Source organism: Penaeus chinensis, chromosome 42, assembly GCF_019202785.1.
Source record: "Penaeus chinensis breed Huanghai No. 1 chromosome 42, ASM1920278v2, whole genome shotgun sequence".
Lineage (NCBI taxonomy): Eukaryota > Metazoa > Arthropoda > Malacostraca > Decapoda > Penaeidae > Penaeus > Penaeus chinensis.
The window spans coordinates 1,222,521-1,240,020 of NC_061860.1; the positions used below are offsets into that span (position 1 = coordinate 1,222,521).

The window sequence follows — 17,500 nt, forward strand, 5'->3', positions numbered from 1 at the left end:
CCACCCTTCCCCAACTCCCCCAACCTCTTCCTCCCCCTCCCCCTCAGTCCCCCCAACGCATCCCCTTCTAACCCTCCATTTTCCTCCTCCATTTTCCTCCCCAACGCTTCTCAACCCCTTACCACCCCTCCTCCCCCTCCTCAACCTTCCTCCACCCCCCTCCCCAACCCCCTCCCCTGCCCCCCACCCTCCCCCAACTCCCCTCAACTCTTCAACCCTTCCTTTTCGCCCCCTCCCACTTCCCTTCCACCCCCCCACTTTCCACTCCCTCTTTTCAACTTCCTCCCTCCCTTCCACCCTCCCTCCCTCCCTTCCACCCTCCCACCCTCTTCTCCACCTTCCCTCCCTCCTTTCCATCCTCCCTCCCTCCCTTCCACCCTCCCTCCCTCCTTTCCACCCCCTCCTCCCTCCCTTCCACCTTCCCTCCCTCCCTTCCACCCTCCCACCCTCCTTCCCTTCTCCTTTCCACCCTCTTTCCCTCCCTTCCACCCTCCCACCCTCCTTCCCTTCTCCTTTCCACCCTCCTCCCTCCCTTCCACCCTCCCACCCTCCTTCCCACCCCCCTCCCCCTCCTTTCCACCCTCCCTCCCTCCTTTCCACCCTCCTCCCTCCCTTCCACCCTCCCTCCCTCCTTTTCACCCCCTCCTCCCTCCCTTCCACCCTCCCCCCTCCTTTCCATCCCTTCCCCCCTCCTTCCCACCCCCTCCCCCTCCTTTCCACCCTCCTCCCTCCCTTTTCCCCCTTCCTCCCTCCCCTCCACCCTCCCACTCTCCTTCCCCCCTCCTTTCCACCCCCTCCTCCCTCCCTTCCACCCTCCCCCCCTCCTTTCCAATCCCTCCCCCCTCCTTCCCACCCTCCCACCCTCCTTCCCACCCCCTCCTTTCTACCCTCCTCCCTCCCTTCCACCCTCCCACCCTCCTTCCCACCCCCTTCCCCCCACCCCCTCCTCCCTCCTTTCCACCCTCCCCCCTCCTTTCCCACCCCCTCCCCCCTCCTTCCTACCCTCCTTTCCACCCTCCTCCCTCCCTTCCACCCTCCCACCCTCCTTTCCACCCTCCCACCCTCCTTCCTACCCCCTTCCCACCCTCTTCCCCCCTCCTTTCCCACCCCCTCCCCCCTCCTTCCCCCCCTCCCCTCTCCTCCAGGAACGATATCGACGCCCCAAGGCTTCTGGCGGCGCAGTAGAAGCCCCGCGCGGACGTCTTCGAAGGCTCTGAGCCCTCATTAAGCGCCCTTGTTGCTACCTCTTCTGTTTACCGTATCTGTTTCTGTTTTGCCTCTTTGTTTACTGGCTCGTTTCTTCTTTGTTCACTGTTTTTATTTGTTAGTTTTCTTTCCGATTTTTTTTTTTTTTTTTTTTTTGCGGGGGGGGGGGTGTACTAAAGTCTTATTCTTATTATTCTTATTATTATTATTATTATTTCTTTATTTTTCTTCTAGATGAAATAGATTTAGATAAACACATAGATAGATGGATGAATGGATACTTATATAAAGAAACAGTTGGATATAGATAGAGGAATGGATAGATAAATAGGCATATACATGATAGATGGGCAGACAAACAGGCAGACAGATACACAGACAGAGACACAGACGGACAGACAGAGACACAGACGGACAGACAGACAGATACACAGACAGACAGACAGAGACACAGACGGACATACAGACAGATACACAGACAGAGACACAGACGGACAGACAGAACGAAAGACAGACAGATACACAGACAAACAAACAAATAAACAGACAAACAGACAAATACATGAATTAATGACTAAACCGACAGATAGAGCTCTCCGTCGATTCCTAATTCTCCTCAGTGGTCTCCGGCGAGTGCTCGCTTGTCTTGCGGAATTAGGAATCAATCTGGGGGCGGGCAAGGGGGAGGGCGGAGGGGCGGGGCAGAGGGGAGGGCGGAGGGGCGGGGCAGAGGGGAGTGCGGAGGGGCGGGGGGAAGCCTCATCGCTGCCCCGCCCCCTTCCTTATGCAGGGGAAGGGGAGGTAGGGAAGGGGGGGAAGGGAGGGTGTGGAAGGAGGGAAAGGGAGAGAGGGGAGGGGGGGAGGAAGGTGAGGGGAAGAGGGTTAAGGGAAAGAGAGGGGGAGGAGGGAAGATTAGGGAAGGTGATGAAGGGAGGGGAAAGAGGGGAGGGGAATAAGTAAGGGGGGGGGGGGAAGAAGGGGAGGAAGGGAAGGGAAAGAGGGGGAGGGGATGAAGTAAGGGGAGGAGGGAAGGAAGGAAAGGGGCAAGAGAAACGGAAGAAGGGAAAGGAAGAGAGGGGAGGATAATAGGTAAGGAGGGGAGGAGAGAATAAAGGAAAGAGGAGAAAGGGGGATATGTAAAAGAGAAGGAAAAGGGGGTAAGAGAAATAAGGAAGAGAAAGGGAAGAGGGAAGGAAAGTGGGAAAGGGGAAGGAGCAGAGGAGAAACACGCGAGGCAGAAAGGATGAGAAGGGAACAGAAGGGAAAGACAGGGTTAGGAAGGAGTGGATGAGAAAAGGATAGACGGGAAAACGACGATCACACGGAGCAAGGGACAGACAAAAGAGGGATAGAGGATAGTCTTCGATGAAAGACTATTCGCGATTATCAATTTAAAAAGAAAGAAAAAAAAAAAGAAAACACGAAACGGTCTATTATAAAAGCCAGGAAATTTAAGTGGAATTAAAGTTACTGTATATCTTTTATATTCTTTATCTTTATCTTTTATTCTATTCATCATATATTCATATTTTTTTCCATCGTCTATTTTGACATGAGATTTATTATAAAGGCCAAGACATTTAATTAAAAATAAAGTTAATGTATTATTTCTTTATTTAAATTTCGTCTATATTTTTTTTTAATTAATTCTTTCATCATCTATTAATATATTTTTTCATCATTTATAAATACATTTATTTAGACAACAAGTATATATTTATATATTTCTTCCCAAGTGTTATTCGCGCCAAGTCATGTCACAAATATGGACCGTATATAAAAAAAAAAATAGTACACCTTATTAACGTATTTCCTCACAATGTAGAACAAGGAGACTATGTTAATAACAGTAAAAAAAGTCAAGTTAAGGAATGTCATGTTATTACGCTGTCATTACACAATGTTATGACCCTGTATTGACTGAAAAGCTTGTAAGATTTCTGTACTTCTTAGAATTGTGTGTCATTAGAAAGGTGTTGGTAAAGTGTACATATGTATTATATATTCTTCTTGTTTAGTTTTTTTTTTTTTCATAATTTTAATTTCTTCTCCTTCCCCTCAACCTCCTCTTCCTTCTTTTGTTTCTTTCTCTTCTGCCTTTTTTTTCTTCTTCGTCTTCTTTCTTGTTTTCTTCCACTTCTCTTTTTTTTAATTTTTTTATTTATTTATTTATTTTTTTTTTTTTTTGTTCATCAGATAACGATGATAGGTGAACATTATATTATCAGAATCAGAAAACAAAACCCAGCATATATAATAGAGTGTTATCATGTCCTTTTACGTCTTACCTTTACCTTCCCACGAGTGTTCGTAGACTTCCGTGTCTTAAATCACGCTCCCTTACCCAGAATGTCTTTGCAAAGCGAAGATAATCTGCTGTGCTCACTAGATCTCTTGAGAAACTACGAAGAAGCTGCTTGTCATACCAATAATATATATATATATATATATATATATATATATATATATATATGAAGCTCTTTCTAGCATCAAGATGGTCTTCTGCATTTCGTTAAGAAGCTTTTTTGCTGTGCGGTGCCAAAAAGATTTGCTGTAGCGGCGGGTGACTTTAAGAAATTTTACTCAGAAGCTCTCTATGTTGCAAGGAAGAGATCTGCAGTTGCTAGGTCGGTTCAGAAACTACTTTCAAGTCCTTTTTATTATTACTAAAGAAGATCCGATGTCGTCCCTGAGTCTGTTTAGAAGCTTTATTCCGAAGCTCTTTAACGGTACCAAGAAGCTCTTTTGTCGGCGCGATGTCCATTGAGAAGTTTCCTTGGTAGCTTTTTATAATAACCATTACATCTGCTTTCGTCCCTTACTAAGGAACATTCACTCAGATGTTCTTTATAAGTCCTCGAACAAATATTACTTCGATGTTCTTTATAAGACAAACTTTACTAAGTCTGTGGAAGTACGCGAACAAACTTTACTCAGAAGCTCTTTCTAATACTCTAGTTCTATTGAGAAAGAGCCACCAGTCAACATCTTGGCCAGCGACCGAACAGGCGAGTGGATCTGCGTGAATAAAGACTTGTGGCCGTTGGAGAGAATAGAGTGTTTACAGGCATTGTGCTCGTCGGAGTATTTACACGCACTCTGCTCGGCCCCGGGTCTGCAATGTGCAATATGCAAGTTATTTGCATAAGTTACTGACACTTATGTTGTCACTTCCTGTAGACGCGGGAGAGCAGCAGCACTTACAAGCTGCAACATCTGACGAAGTGCATTATTGCATTGGTTTGTTGACGGGGATGTAGGCGGAGGGGGAGGGAGAGGGGGGAGGGAAGAGAAGGGAGGGTGGAAGGAGATGCTGGGGAAGAGGATTGTGTGGCCGAGTAAGATAAAAGGCAGTGATTCTTAAGGAAATGTGATGACCAAGAGCAAGAAGAACGGGGTAAGGAATTTCTCAGTGGCAAGGTTTTTTTTAATTCTTTATTTATTTCTCCCTCTCTCTCTCTCTCTCTCTCTCTCTCTCTCTCTCTCTCTCTCTCTCTCTCTCTCTCTCTCTATCTCTCTCTCTCTCTCTCTCTCTCTCTCTCTCTCTCTCTCTCTCTCTCTATCTCTCTCTCTCTCTCTCTCTCTCTCTCTCTCTCTCTCTCTCTCTCTCTCTCTCTCTCTCTCTCTCTCTCTCTCTCTCTCTCTCTCTCTCTCTCTCTCTCTCTCTCTCTCTCTCTATCTCTCTCTCTCTCTCTCTCTCTCTCTCTCTCTCTCTCTTTCTCTCTCCTTATCATTACACACTCACTCCTTCCTTCCCTCTCTTCCTCTCTCTCTCTCACCTCAACACTTACCATGTCTCACCTCCCATTTCCCTTCGCCTTCTCGCCTCGCCTCCCTGCGCTCCCTTCCTCACCCCTTCCCTCCCCCATCCTTCTCCTCCCGCCCCCATCCTTCCACTCCCTCCCCTTACCCTCCCGCCCCCCCCTCCCCCCGGGTATCGTCCTCCGCCCGCCCGATATCACCAAATTACAGGTGTTGTCTGCGGCCCCGAAGTTTAATTCTAGATAATTAATGAGGTAATTCGGGCGTCGGGCGGCCGGGCCCTCGGATTGTTTGAGGAGGAGGAGGTAATGTGTGGGTGAGGGCGTGCGGAGGGCGGGCGTGGGCGGGCGTGGGCGGGGCACGGTGATGGATCCCGCGTACCGTCGCCTCATCAGGCCGCGACGATGGCCGGGACGCCCACGATACTCAATTATCGCGCGCCCTTCGTGCCGCCCGCGATAACACGCTATCATTACCCGGGCCGCCGCCGCCGCCGCTCCCGTGGCGCGTGCGCGTCGCTCCGCCGTCGGAGCACTTCCAGAGGACTGATCTCGGGTAAATTTGTCCGCAATTGACACTGGAGGAAAAACAAGGGGCCTTCCGAAGCGTGTGTCTCTGCTTGATGTCTGTCACGTGGATACCTTAAGTCTGTCTGATATGTTGGGGGGATATCTTGTGTCTGTTAGTTTGATATCTTATGTCCATCTGTCTGATACTTTATGTCTGTCTGTTTGATATCTTGTGTCTAGACATAAGATACTTGTTTGATATGTCATGTCTGTGTGTCTGTCTGGCTGTGTTACGTTGTTGTTTGTTGGCTATCATATAGGTCCTTGTGATGTCTGTATCTGTCAGTCTGACGTTTGTGGTATGTTGGTTTGTTTTTACTGATGGTTTCTGTGGAATGGTAATGTCGTCTGTGGCATATTAAAGTTGCCTATAGAGAATTGGTAAATGTATGTAAGGTACTGGTACAGCCTACAACACGCCAGTTCTTGCAGTTGCACACACGTACTGCATGCAACGGACATGCTGTAAGCTGTCGGCCAACTACTTTATTTGTTTCTGAGTACAGTTCGTCCGAGGCTTCGCCCTGTTCGAGCGGTCTGAGGCTCGCAGGGAAGGCGCTGTGCTACAACACAACAACTGGGCTCGGCTGTTTCCAATATGTTCAGCAAGTTTCTTATTGTTCATCGGTCAAGCGAACACAAGTTATTGACTTTTTTTGCGAGCCGAACTCTTGTCATAACTTGGAGACTCGCCATAACTGCGAGCCGTTGCCGCAAGTGCGAACACTCGCATGCGGATCGGCAGTTTGGGCTGCGGCTCTCGACTGCGGGCAAGAAGGGCGTCCGGCCAATAATTACATATCTCAGTTATTGAAATATTCCGTGTTGAAAGCAACAAGAACCGGCGGGCCCGCGGGGGATCGAGCTTTCCTCTAACCAACACATTTTCCCGCTTTGTTTCGTTCGGTTCGAGCGCCGCGGAGCACCGCGCGGTCCGCCTCGCCGGGACGAAACCGAGTGAAACTATCCGATCGCAAATGGCCACGGCTTCGAATGATATAATCGCCTTGTTAATTAGGCAATTTATTTTTTGTCTTCCTGGGAAAAGAGAGTTTTGTGGTCGCCATATTGACTCGCTCGTCGATATTCGCTTGATTGTTATTAGAAGAAAAAATCGCCGTCGAATTCTTCCGTGATTTCCGGGGTCGTCGTGGAATACGCAGATCACGTGACTCGTTCGAGCCCGTGCGCTTCCCGATAGTCGTTTGTCTCTGTTGTCTCTCGCTGGAACTCTTGCTTTCAGGAGACTAAATTAACTGACTGAATATACGTCTTTCTTAGTCATACTTGTGCGTCGATTATATGCTGTTTGGTTGGTGCTTAGGTGTGTAGGTTTTTTGTTTGCCTTTGTTTGTACATTCCGTGCGTGTGTGTGAGTGTGTGTGTGTGTGTGTGTGTGTGTGTGTGTGTGTGTGTGTGTGTGTGTGTGTGTGTGTGTGTGTGTCTGTGTGTTTGAGTTTGTATGTTTAGTTGAATCCATCCATCTCTCTAACTTGAGTATTTACTTATCTACTAATATATAGATATATAGAGATTCACACACACACACACACACAGACACACAAACAACGTACAAAGCACTCGCATATGTATAGAAAAGTAGAATGATAGATTTAGGTAAAGATATAGATAGATAGACGTGTACCTGCACGTATATATACATATACATACACATATGTTACAGTGTACCATTGTTCCCTTTAAGCTGAATAATTTCTTGTGGTCAGTCGTAAACAAAATTAACATGTAGTTATACTCCACACTTATGTAGGTGTATAGACAGATTGATATAACAATTAATATAGAAAGATAGAGAAAAATAGGCATTTAAGTCTATACATAGATGACTGGTTTAAATTTACGTAGACATATTTAAGGGCAGTAGAAGGGCAGACAAGGCAGGACGGCAGACAGATATTCGGAGGGCAGGAAGGACAGGCAGTCTGGTTGGCAGTCAGGCAGGCGTTTACAAAGCTGGACAAGAAGTAGATAACGAGGTAGGAAGACAGGTAGGCAGGCAGGCAGACAGGCAAACAAGCACACAAACAGACAGGCAGACAGACAGACAGACAGGTAAGCAGTATGAAGATAAATTGATTTAAATGGCTAGCAAATAGACACGGTATACATACGGACTGGCAGACAGACAAATAGGAAGACAAGCTGCTATTAAGGTAGGTAGTCATGCAAACTTGCAACTTGATGGTCAGAAATGCTTGGGTATACGTACATGTCTACAGGTATACACATAAACACACACACACACACACACACACACACACACACATATATATATATATATATATATATATATATATATATATATATATATATATATATATATATATAATATCACGAACAAAATTATAAGGAAAAAATAAAGCAAACAGAACTAATGCATCGCCGCACAATGTCAATGTCAAGTCACTACCACAATGTACTGAGTGTTCTGCAAATGGAGTCGTGCGTCGTGTCATAAGAGTGCGCGCCATTACGCCACTCCATTCGCTCTACTCTCTACCCCGTGTCCCTTTTCTGTATCTCTTCTCCCTGTCTTTTATTCCTCTCTTTTCTCCTTGTCTCTTCTCTCTGTCTTTTTTCTTGTCTTTTTCTTTTCTGTTTCCCTCTCTCGACCTTCTCGACCTTCCCTTCCCCCTTTCCTCCACCCACTCCCAACCCCTCTCCTTGCCCCCATACCCTCCCCCACACCGCTTTCCCTCTCTCTTCCTCCCCACCCCCCTCTCCTCTTTCCCTCTTTCTCTTTCTACCCTTCCACCCCTTTTCCCCTCCCTCCCCTCTCCTTCCCCCTTCCACTCCTCATTCCCGTTTCCTTTAACTCTTCCTCCCCTTTCCTCTCCCCCTCTTCTCTTATCCCCCTCTCCCCTGTCATCCTTCTCCCCTTCTTCCTCTTTCCCCTTCCTCTCTTCTTCCCCTACCCCATTTCCTCTAACCTCTTCCACCTCCTTCCCTTTGCTTCTCTCCCTTCCACCCCCGCAATCCCTTTCCTTCACTTCTTTCCCCTTTTCCTCTTCTCCCTTCTCCCTTACTCCCACTCAACCCTGTCACCCCCCCTCCCCCTCTCCCCTGTCACTGTCCCTTCCCTCACCCCCTTCCCCCTTCCACCCCCTCCCCCTTGTTACCTTTCCACTCCCTCTCCCCTCCCTCCTTCCACCCCCTCTCCCCTCCCTCCTTCCACCCCCTCTCCCCTCCCTCCTTCCACCCCCTCTCCCCTCCCTCCTTCCACCCCCTCTCCCCTCCCTCCTTCCACCCCCTCACCCCTTTCCCTTCCCCATCACCCCCCCCCCATACACCCCCTCCCCAGGCAGGTGGTAGTACTGTTATTTCCGTATAAAACGTCACATGGTGTCTGGCCTATTATCTTGCACTTAACTCCGGCGTTCGACATTAACGACACTCTAAATTTTAGTATAGTTTTTTTTTTTTTATAAATATATTTGATTTTTTTTTTTCTTTCTTTTTTTAGGGTATTTATTTTTGGATTGGTGCTATTGAACGGACGTAATTTTGTTGTTGTTGTTGCTGTTGTTGTTGTTGTTTTGTTGTTTCGCTTTTTATCATGTTATATAAACATATTTTCCGTTTTTTTATTATTATGTTGATGTTGTTGTTACTGTTGTTGTTGTTTTTGTTACTGTTGTTGTTGTTTTTGATACTGTTGTTGTTGACATTGTTGTTGTTTTTGTTGATATTGTTGTTGTTGTGTTTCGTTTCACAATAAGACCCCTTCACCCTCTCATTTGTTTTATTATCACTGCTTGAACACGGGAGAATACATTTAGGAAATGTTAGAAGCATAAAGAGAACGGATAATGCCGTGGACGTTAAGATTATTTGAAAGAGGGAAGGTAGGGAATGAGAGGCAGAGTGAGGGAGAAAGTAGGAGAGGAGAGGAGATAGACGGATAGGGAGAGAGAGAGAGAGAGAGAGAGAGAGAGAGAGAGAGAGAGAGAGAGAGAGAGAGAGAGAGAGAGAGAGAGAGAGAGAGAGAGAGAGAGAGAGAGAGAGAGAGAGAGAGAGAGAGAGAGAGAGAGAGAGAGAGAGAGAGAGAGAGAGAGAGAGAGAGAGAGAGAGAGAGAGAGAAACAAAGACAGAGACCGAGAGAGGTAAACAGACAGATAGGCAAAGTGATAGATAGATGAATAGACAGACAGAGAAAGCGATAAGACCAGAAAATGCCCTTTAACGAATCCCGCGCGTGTCCTGAAACGAGATTTACCCCCCCCCCCCTCCCCCTTCCTCCCTTCCGCCATTTTACGGAAATCACGAGACCATTTATATTAACCTAATTTGCATATTAATCTGATAAATTAGAATCGAGGTGCTGTGATTGACGGATGGATGGATAGATGGATGGATAGATGGATGGATTGGACCTTCTGTTCATCCCCTTAAGTTGATATGGAGGTTTTATGTCAGGTGTTAAAAGTTACGAACGCGAGGCTACTTTTCCTCAGAAATAGATTTAACTTCAGGATACGTCGGTTACACTGCGGATGTCGCTCGTCACTTTTTTTCCCTTTTTTTTATATATATTTCCCCTATTTCCCTCTTTTTGTTTTTCTTGCGTTTTTTTTTTTTTTTTTTTTTTGGCGTCATGTCCTTCCCGAGGCGTGAATTATGCGCGTGGTAATTGACCCTGTGTGTGTGTGCGCGCGAACTTTACAATAAAAAAAAAAATAAAAAAGAGAGAGTCATTTTTAGCGACAGTTTTTATATCGGGTTAAATGCGAGGGAGATCGAGCGCGTATTTACTTTTACAGCCTGTAAGTTCATTTACATTATTCATGGGACATCCGATACCTCCTTTTTGCACTGAGTTCCCCTGCAGCGTCGTGTGCCCGCGGGGGTAATGGGGGGGCGGGGGGGAGGGGGGAGTCCTGCGTGGGTGAGAGGGCGGTGGGGAGGGGGGGGATGAGGGGGGTGTACATGCGTGGAGAGGGAAAAAGTGGAATAGAGGTGGATGAATAAGTGGATGAGGGTATAGAGATGGATGGAGAGGATAGAGGTGGATGAATAAGTGGATGAGGGTTTAGAGGTGGATGGAGGGGTAAGAAGTGGTTGATGTGGATAGAGGTGGAAGAAGGGGATAGAGGTGGATAGAGGTTTAGAGGTGGATGAGGGGGTACAGATGCATGGAAGGGTAAGAAGTGGATGATGTGGATAGAAGCGGATGAAGGGGATAGATGTGGATGGAGGGGTAAGAAGTGGATGATAGAGGTAGAGGTGGATTAGGACAGATGTATAGGTAGGTGGATGAAGGGGGACGTGTAGATGGAGGAAGAGGAATGATAGATAAAGATAGAAGATAGATAAGGGGGATAGATTTTGAAGTATAGGAATAGAGGGAAGATAGATAGATTTGGATAGATGTATAGATGGGTAATGGGATAGGATAAAATAGATGATAGGCAAGGGGGCATGATAAATGGATAAAGAGGGATAAAAGCAAATAAAGAGGAATGGTAGACAGATAAAGATAGTTCAAGTTTTAGCTTTGATGATACCATGACGCGTCCTAACTACTCTTGTCAAAGATGGTTCGAATTCTGTCTCGAACACCCAATTACTGCGAGCCTCTATTGTTTAGAATTTTCCGAAGCTTCATTCACGATACGAAGTTTGTCCGCGACTGAGCCTCGGATGTGCGGATAGTCAAAAACAGATGATGAGGGAGAAAAACAGAACAGAAAATAACAGAAGAGGGCGGGGATGCTCGAGAGGGGTTGATGTACGCGAACTTGAAAGAGGGCGTGATTGTGAGAGGATAGTTGTTGTCGTTGAAATACGCTTGAAAGGCATCTGGAATGTGCACGAGTAGTTGATGTTGTTGATATACGGTCGAAAGACTTCTGGAATGTGCAAGAACAGTTGATATACGCCAGCTTGGAAGTCATTATTCACGGCGGCCGTCAACATCACTGGCTTCGGAGGGACTATTAGCATCAGCACCAGCAGCTGCGTCGATGGATATTGGTATTGCTGTTGCTCAATGTTGCTCGCGTCATTAATAACCGCGGCGCCCAACTATCGGCGGCGCTTCATTCGTCACTGGTGCCACTCGGGATAACTTGCGCGAGTTGGCACCGCCGCGCTGTAATTACTGCCTTTGCTGTCGGTTTTTGCCTCGGAGGCTGGGGGGAGGGGAGGGGGTGACGGGAGGGAGGGAGGGAGGGAGGGAAGGAGGGAAGAGTGAGGGAAGGAGGGAGGGAGTCGAGGGGAGGAGGGAGGAAGATAAGGGAGGGGGGTTAGAAGTCGAGGGGGCGTGCAGGGCGCCGCTCCGATCGCGTCGCCGTGCACGAAGCCTCCTGAAGGAGCCCTGTCTAACCTGCCTGTCTCTCCCGCAGGGACGCCCATCAACCGGCTGCCCATCATGGCCAAGCAGGTCCTGGACCTGTACGAGCTGTACAACCTGGTGGTGGCGCGCGGCGGCCTCGTCGACGTCATCAACAAGAAGCTGTGGCAGGAGATCATCAAGGGCCTCAAGCTGCCCTCGTCCATCACCAGCGCCGCCTTCACGCTCAGGACGCAGTAAGTGCCTCGTTTCATCTTCTTGTTTCCTTATTGTCTCATTCGACTCGCATTTCACTCCTTTATTTCCTTCTTCTACTTCTGTTCTAAATCATTGAAGGTCCTACTTCGTGCTCAGAACGTAGTAAATGACCACCTGCTTCTGGAATACTCTTATTCAACGCCTGTATTTCCCTATTTTACAAAAACATGCTTCTCATTTTGCATCCTCATTAACGTATTTCACATTATTTCAAAACACTCAACGTATTACATCACGCTCTGACCTCGCTCATGGAATACGTTCCTTATTGCACATCAGTTCCAAAAAATACTGAAGTTACCCATCCCTTCACTATTTTTTTTTTTTTTTCTTTCTTAATTCCATTTCCTTATTTTTTGTTTCACTTGTTCCAATTCCAGTACGTACCTCGCCCCTTATTTCATTACCACATACCGGTATCCTCATTCATTATCTATTATTTCACTTCCTGATCTTCTTATTTCTTATCTGTTATTTCATTCCCTTATTTTCTCTCTTTATCTGTTATTCCACGCCCTTATTTTTCTCATCTGTTCCAAAATCCTGAAGTTACTCATCCCATCACTCTAAGAGCAGGAAGTGCCTCCCCGCTGGAACACTTAATTCGTATCTGCCGCAAAGCAATAAACTTGCACTTGCATCAGAATACAGTAAGTGCTTTTCCTCCTGTATCCCGCGCTGATTTTATCAATTATTAAAGAAAAAAAAAGTCAAGGGTACCACATTGCAGCATTATCCTCAAAAAGTTGCTATAGCTTATCACTAAAACACAAGGGTTATTTATTGTAGTATCGCTCTTAGTATAAGGTAAGCACTTCGCCAATTACAAAATCACCTTCAGAAGGCAGTCAAGTAAATACTTCACCTCTGATAGGCTTTCTGATGTAGCCTTTTGTTTCGGAATACAATAGTAAGCCATTGCAGCATCTTTTTAGAATACAGGAATCAGAATACAAGAGTTGCCCATTACAAAGCCTATGTGAATACAGTTATCAAAATACGCTATTCATTACAACATCTTTTAGAATACAGAAGTAAATACAAGAGTTAGTCGCTGTAGCACTCTTCAGAATACAGTAATCAAAACAAAACGGTTACCAATTTCAATCTATCAAAATGCAAGAGTTACCCGTTACATCCTTTCTAATACAGTAGTCAGAATACAACGGTTACCAATTACAAAGCTTTTGCGAATACACCAACCATAATGCAAGAGTTACCCGTTAAATTACCACTTAGAATTCAGTTATCACCTCACTTCTCAAACTTTCTAAACGCTTTCGTATTTCAACCTCGATTTCGATACGTTACAGTTACGCATCGAATCGTCGCTTCCAGAATACAGCAATTGATTAACCTAAATGCTCACTGTAGCCGGTATATTTCTAAATCAATGAAGATTCCCTTATTTTTGTCTTCTCGTCTCAATAGTCTTCCCAAGGCTATCTTTAGCTAAATACTAAAAACAGAGGAATTAAATTAGTTAAAAATTTAAATAACTGTATCCCTTTAGTTTCCAGTGTATTTCTAAACACGTTTTAGACTTTTATAGAACTCCAGATGAAATATTAGATACAAATGAACTATTACATTACCTAAAAATTGAATTAACTAAATACATTCCGTTTCCAGTGAATCGTCTTGCCTTCGTCTCAAGAACATTAACTTCCTCTCCCAATGTTGGATTTTTTTTTTTTTTTTTTATTAACTTTGAGGTGTCTTGATTATGACGTCACTGGTAATGAAGTAAATTAATCATATTAATTTCTTTCTTTCTTTCTTTCTTTGAAACAAAAACTAAATGTTTTTTTTATTTTTTAGAAAGAACATAAACCGCAGGGATGTTATATTAAAAGATACGAACCAAAATTAATAGATTGAGTTGTAAGAATAGATTTATAAACTAATAAATAAAAAGGTGAATAAATAAATAAATAATGCAATAAATAATTTTTATATAACTTAAAAAGTAAGAAAATATGATAATAATATAATTAAAAATATAAAAAAAGAATAGGAAATATTAAAACAAAGAATAATGAAGATAGAAAATAAAAATAAAAATAAAGAAACATAAATAAGAATAATAACAAATATAGAAATAATAAAGAATAAGATTTTATATACATATACATAAGAAAAAAAAAATGAAAAAAAATAAGACAAATTTAAAGCATCGTAGTATTGTTAACTTAAGACGTTTGAACACTCTCTGAGCTAGAAGGACCTAAGGACGCTCTGCCCGTATGATATCCTCCAAATAGGCCTACCTGGACGTGCCCCGGGGTAGGCTGGGCATTGACAGGTGACACGAATTAAGTGCCTAGGTCGACCCTCGCCGCATATTAATCGCATATCCATTAATCTGGGATATAACCGCCTGTTTGTTCCTGTTATAGTGGACACTGGGTTCATTATGCGATAGATTCTGGGCGTAAAAATGTGTGTGTGTGTGCGTGTGTGTGTGTGTGTGTGTGTGTGTGTGTGTGTGTGTGTGTGTGTGTGTGTGTGTGAATACGTGCGTAAGTGTGCATGTATATTTATAAATGTACATAGCCATCTACTGTATTTTGATCATATATTATTATTTTCATTATAAGTGTGTGTGTGTGCGTGTGTATGTGTGTGTGAGTATGTGTGTGTGTGTGTGTGTGTGTGCGTGCGTGCGTGCGTGTGAAAGTGGGTACCGGTAAGAGGTGAACTATCGTTTGGGTAAAATAGCAGATCGCAGGCTGCATTTCCCATTCTTCAGAACACTCACATACACATTCGTTTCCTCTCCCTCGCTCCCTCTCTCCCTCCCTTCTTTCCCTCTCTCCCTCTCTCCCTCTCTCCTTCCCCCTCTCTCACTCTCTCTCTCTCTCTCTCTCTATATATATATATATATATATATATTTATCTCTCTCTCTCTCTCTCTCTCTCTCTCTCTCTCTCTCTCTCTCTCTCTCTCTCTCTCTCTCTCTTCTCTCTCTCTCCCTCCCTCCCTCTCTCTCTCCCCTCTCTCTCTCTCTCTCTCTCTCTCTCTCACTCTCTCTCTCCTCTCTCTCTCTCTCTCTCTCTCTCTCTCTCTCTCTCTCTCTCCTCTCTCTCTCTCTCTCTCTCTCTCTCTCTCTCTCTCTCCGTCGTTCGCCTATCACGTAATAACGGCATCTGAGACGAGGAGCTGCGGAAGTCTGTCGTCCTAATTTATTCATGAAACGTCAGTTCTATTACTGATAATAACAGGATTACAGTCTGCTTTGTGTGTGTGCGTGTGTGTGTGTTGTGTGTGTGTGTGTTGTGTGTGTGTGTTTGTGTGTGTGTGTGTTTGTGTGTGTGTGTGTTTGTGTGTTTGTATGTGTGTGTGTGTGTGTTTATTGGTGTGTGTGTGTGTGTGTTTGTGTGTGTGTTTGTGTGTGTGTGTGTATGTGTGTGTGTGTGTGTGTGTGAGAGAGAGAGAGAGAGTGAGAGAGAGAGAGAGAGAGAGAGAGAGAGAGAGAGAGAGAGAGAGAGAGGGAGAGATAAAATGTTTGTGTATGTGTATACATTAGTGGACGTGTGTGTGAGAAAGACAAAGAAAAAAAAAGACCATGTGTGTGTGTGTTTGTCTGTGTGTGTGTGTGTCTATGTCTAAGTGCACACATATGCACGTGTACACCCGCACGATATTATACCCATTGTATTTCGTAGACTCGTATGTTCTTCCTGCATTTATCAACGTCGTAATTCCCCGAACCTAATGAAATACTCCCCAGGCTAATACCCTTTCCATCAAAGGATTATTAACCCACTCTTCACGAAATCAGTTCTCAACATGTGTCCTTGTCAATATATGGAAATCATCAATTTGTTTATTCATTTCGCCGTATCATTTTCGTCATTAGCTCTCTTTAAAATCTATTAATGATTTTACGCTAATTTATTTGCTTATGCATAATTACCGTAAAGAGTATCCCCGTCTTCAATCAGCTGTCTTACCCTCCCTCCCCCTCCCACCCTCCCCCTTCTCAGCGTACACCTCCCCCCCCCCCCAGTACCCCGAGCTAACCTCTTTACGGAGTACGGGTTAGTTGGTATCTTCTTCTTCTTCTCCTTCTTCTTCGTCTTCCTCTTCATCTTCCTCTTCTCCTTCTCTTCCCTCTTCTTTTCTTTTCTTCCTCTTCCTCTTCTTCTTCTTCTCCTCCTCCATCTTCTTCTTCTTCTTCTTCCTCTTCCTCTTTCTCTTCTACTTCTTCTCCTTCTTCTTCTTCTTCTTCTCTTCCCTCCTCTTTTCTTTTATTCTTCTCCTTATTATTATTTTTCTTCTTCTTCCTCTTCTTCTCCTCCTCCTACTCCTCCTCCGCCATCTTTTTCTTCATTGTCTTCGGGAAAGATAATGAGAGAAAGAGATTGAAAGATGAAGAGCGAAAAAGTGAAAAATCGGAGAGAAAGGAGTGAGAGAGATCTTCAGAAAAAGAGAGAGAGAGAGAGAGAGAGAGAGGGGGGGGGGGGGGGAGCGAGAGAGATCTTCAGAAAAGAGAGAGAGAGAGAGAGAGAGAGAGAGAGAGAGAGAGAGAGAGAAAGATCGAGTCCCGGTCTTTCACAAGTTGAAGCTGACAAAATTTCAGACGACTTCCGCGGCGGGACTTTGCGGTCAAAGTGCTCTCCGTCCGTTGCTGTCTCGAGGGGGGGGGGGGCAATGGGGGAGAGAGAAGGGGGATGGGGGAAGGAGGAGGGGGGTTAAAAGAGGGAGAAGGGAGGTGGGGAAGGGGTTGAGAAGGGTGTGTGGGGAAGGGGAGGGAGGGGGTGGGGAAGGGGTTGAAAAGGGGGAGGGAGGGGAAGGGGGATACGGGTGTGGGGAGGGGGAGGGAGAGGGGCCGAGGGGGGAGGAAGGTGTGGGGGAGGGAGAGGATGAGCGGATATGAAGGGGAGGGAGAAAGGAAGAGGGAGGGGGAGTTGTGGACGTGGAAATGGGAAGGGGAAGGGTTGGGGAAGAGGCCGAGGGAGGGGGGAGGGGAGAGGGGAGTCAAATTTAATAAAAGTTACGTTTTATCTTTCATAATTTTCACTTTTTTTGTTTTTCTTTTGTGATCCGTAGATAGTGAAGATACTGATAACGACCATAATAGTGAGGATTGATAGTAGTAATGATAATGTTATTATCATTTTTGTCGTTGTCATTATTATTATTGTTGTTGCTGTTGTTGTTGTAGGTCTTGTTGTTGTTGCTATTGCTAGTACTACTCCTGTTTTTTATATTTTTCTTATCATCATTATTATTATGATAATAATCTCAATAATAATGACAATGATAATGATAATAATAATGACAATGATAATAATAATAATAATAATTACAATGATAATGATAATAATGATAATGATAATGATAATAATAATGACAATGATAATGATAATAATAATGATAATAATG

At 44.9% G+C, this 17,500-nt stretch overlaps 1 protein-coding gene across 1 annotated transcript in view; it reads left to right on the top strand.

Annotated features, from left to right (window-relative positions):
• The first annotated feature begins 10,342 nt into the window (after positions 1 to 10,342).
• LOC125047774 (protein dead ringer homolog) overlaps positions 10,343 to 17,500 on the top strand; it is a 63,986-nt gene continuing 56,828 nt past the window's right edge. Inside the window, exons 1-3 of the mRNA XM_047646211.1 lie at positions 10,343 to 10,404; positions 11,404 to 11,531; positions 11,903 to 12,086. Coding sequence (XP_047502167.1) covers positions 10,343 to 10,404; positions 11,404 to 11,531; positions 11,903 to 12,086 — 374 coding nt within the window. The remainder of the gene's footprint in view (positions 10,405 to 11,403; positions 11,532 to 11,902; positions 12,087 to 17,500) is intronic.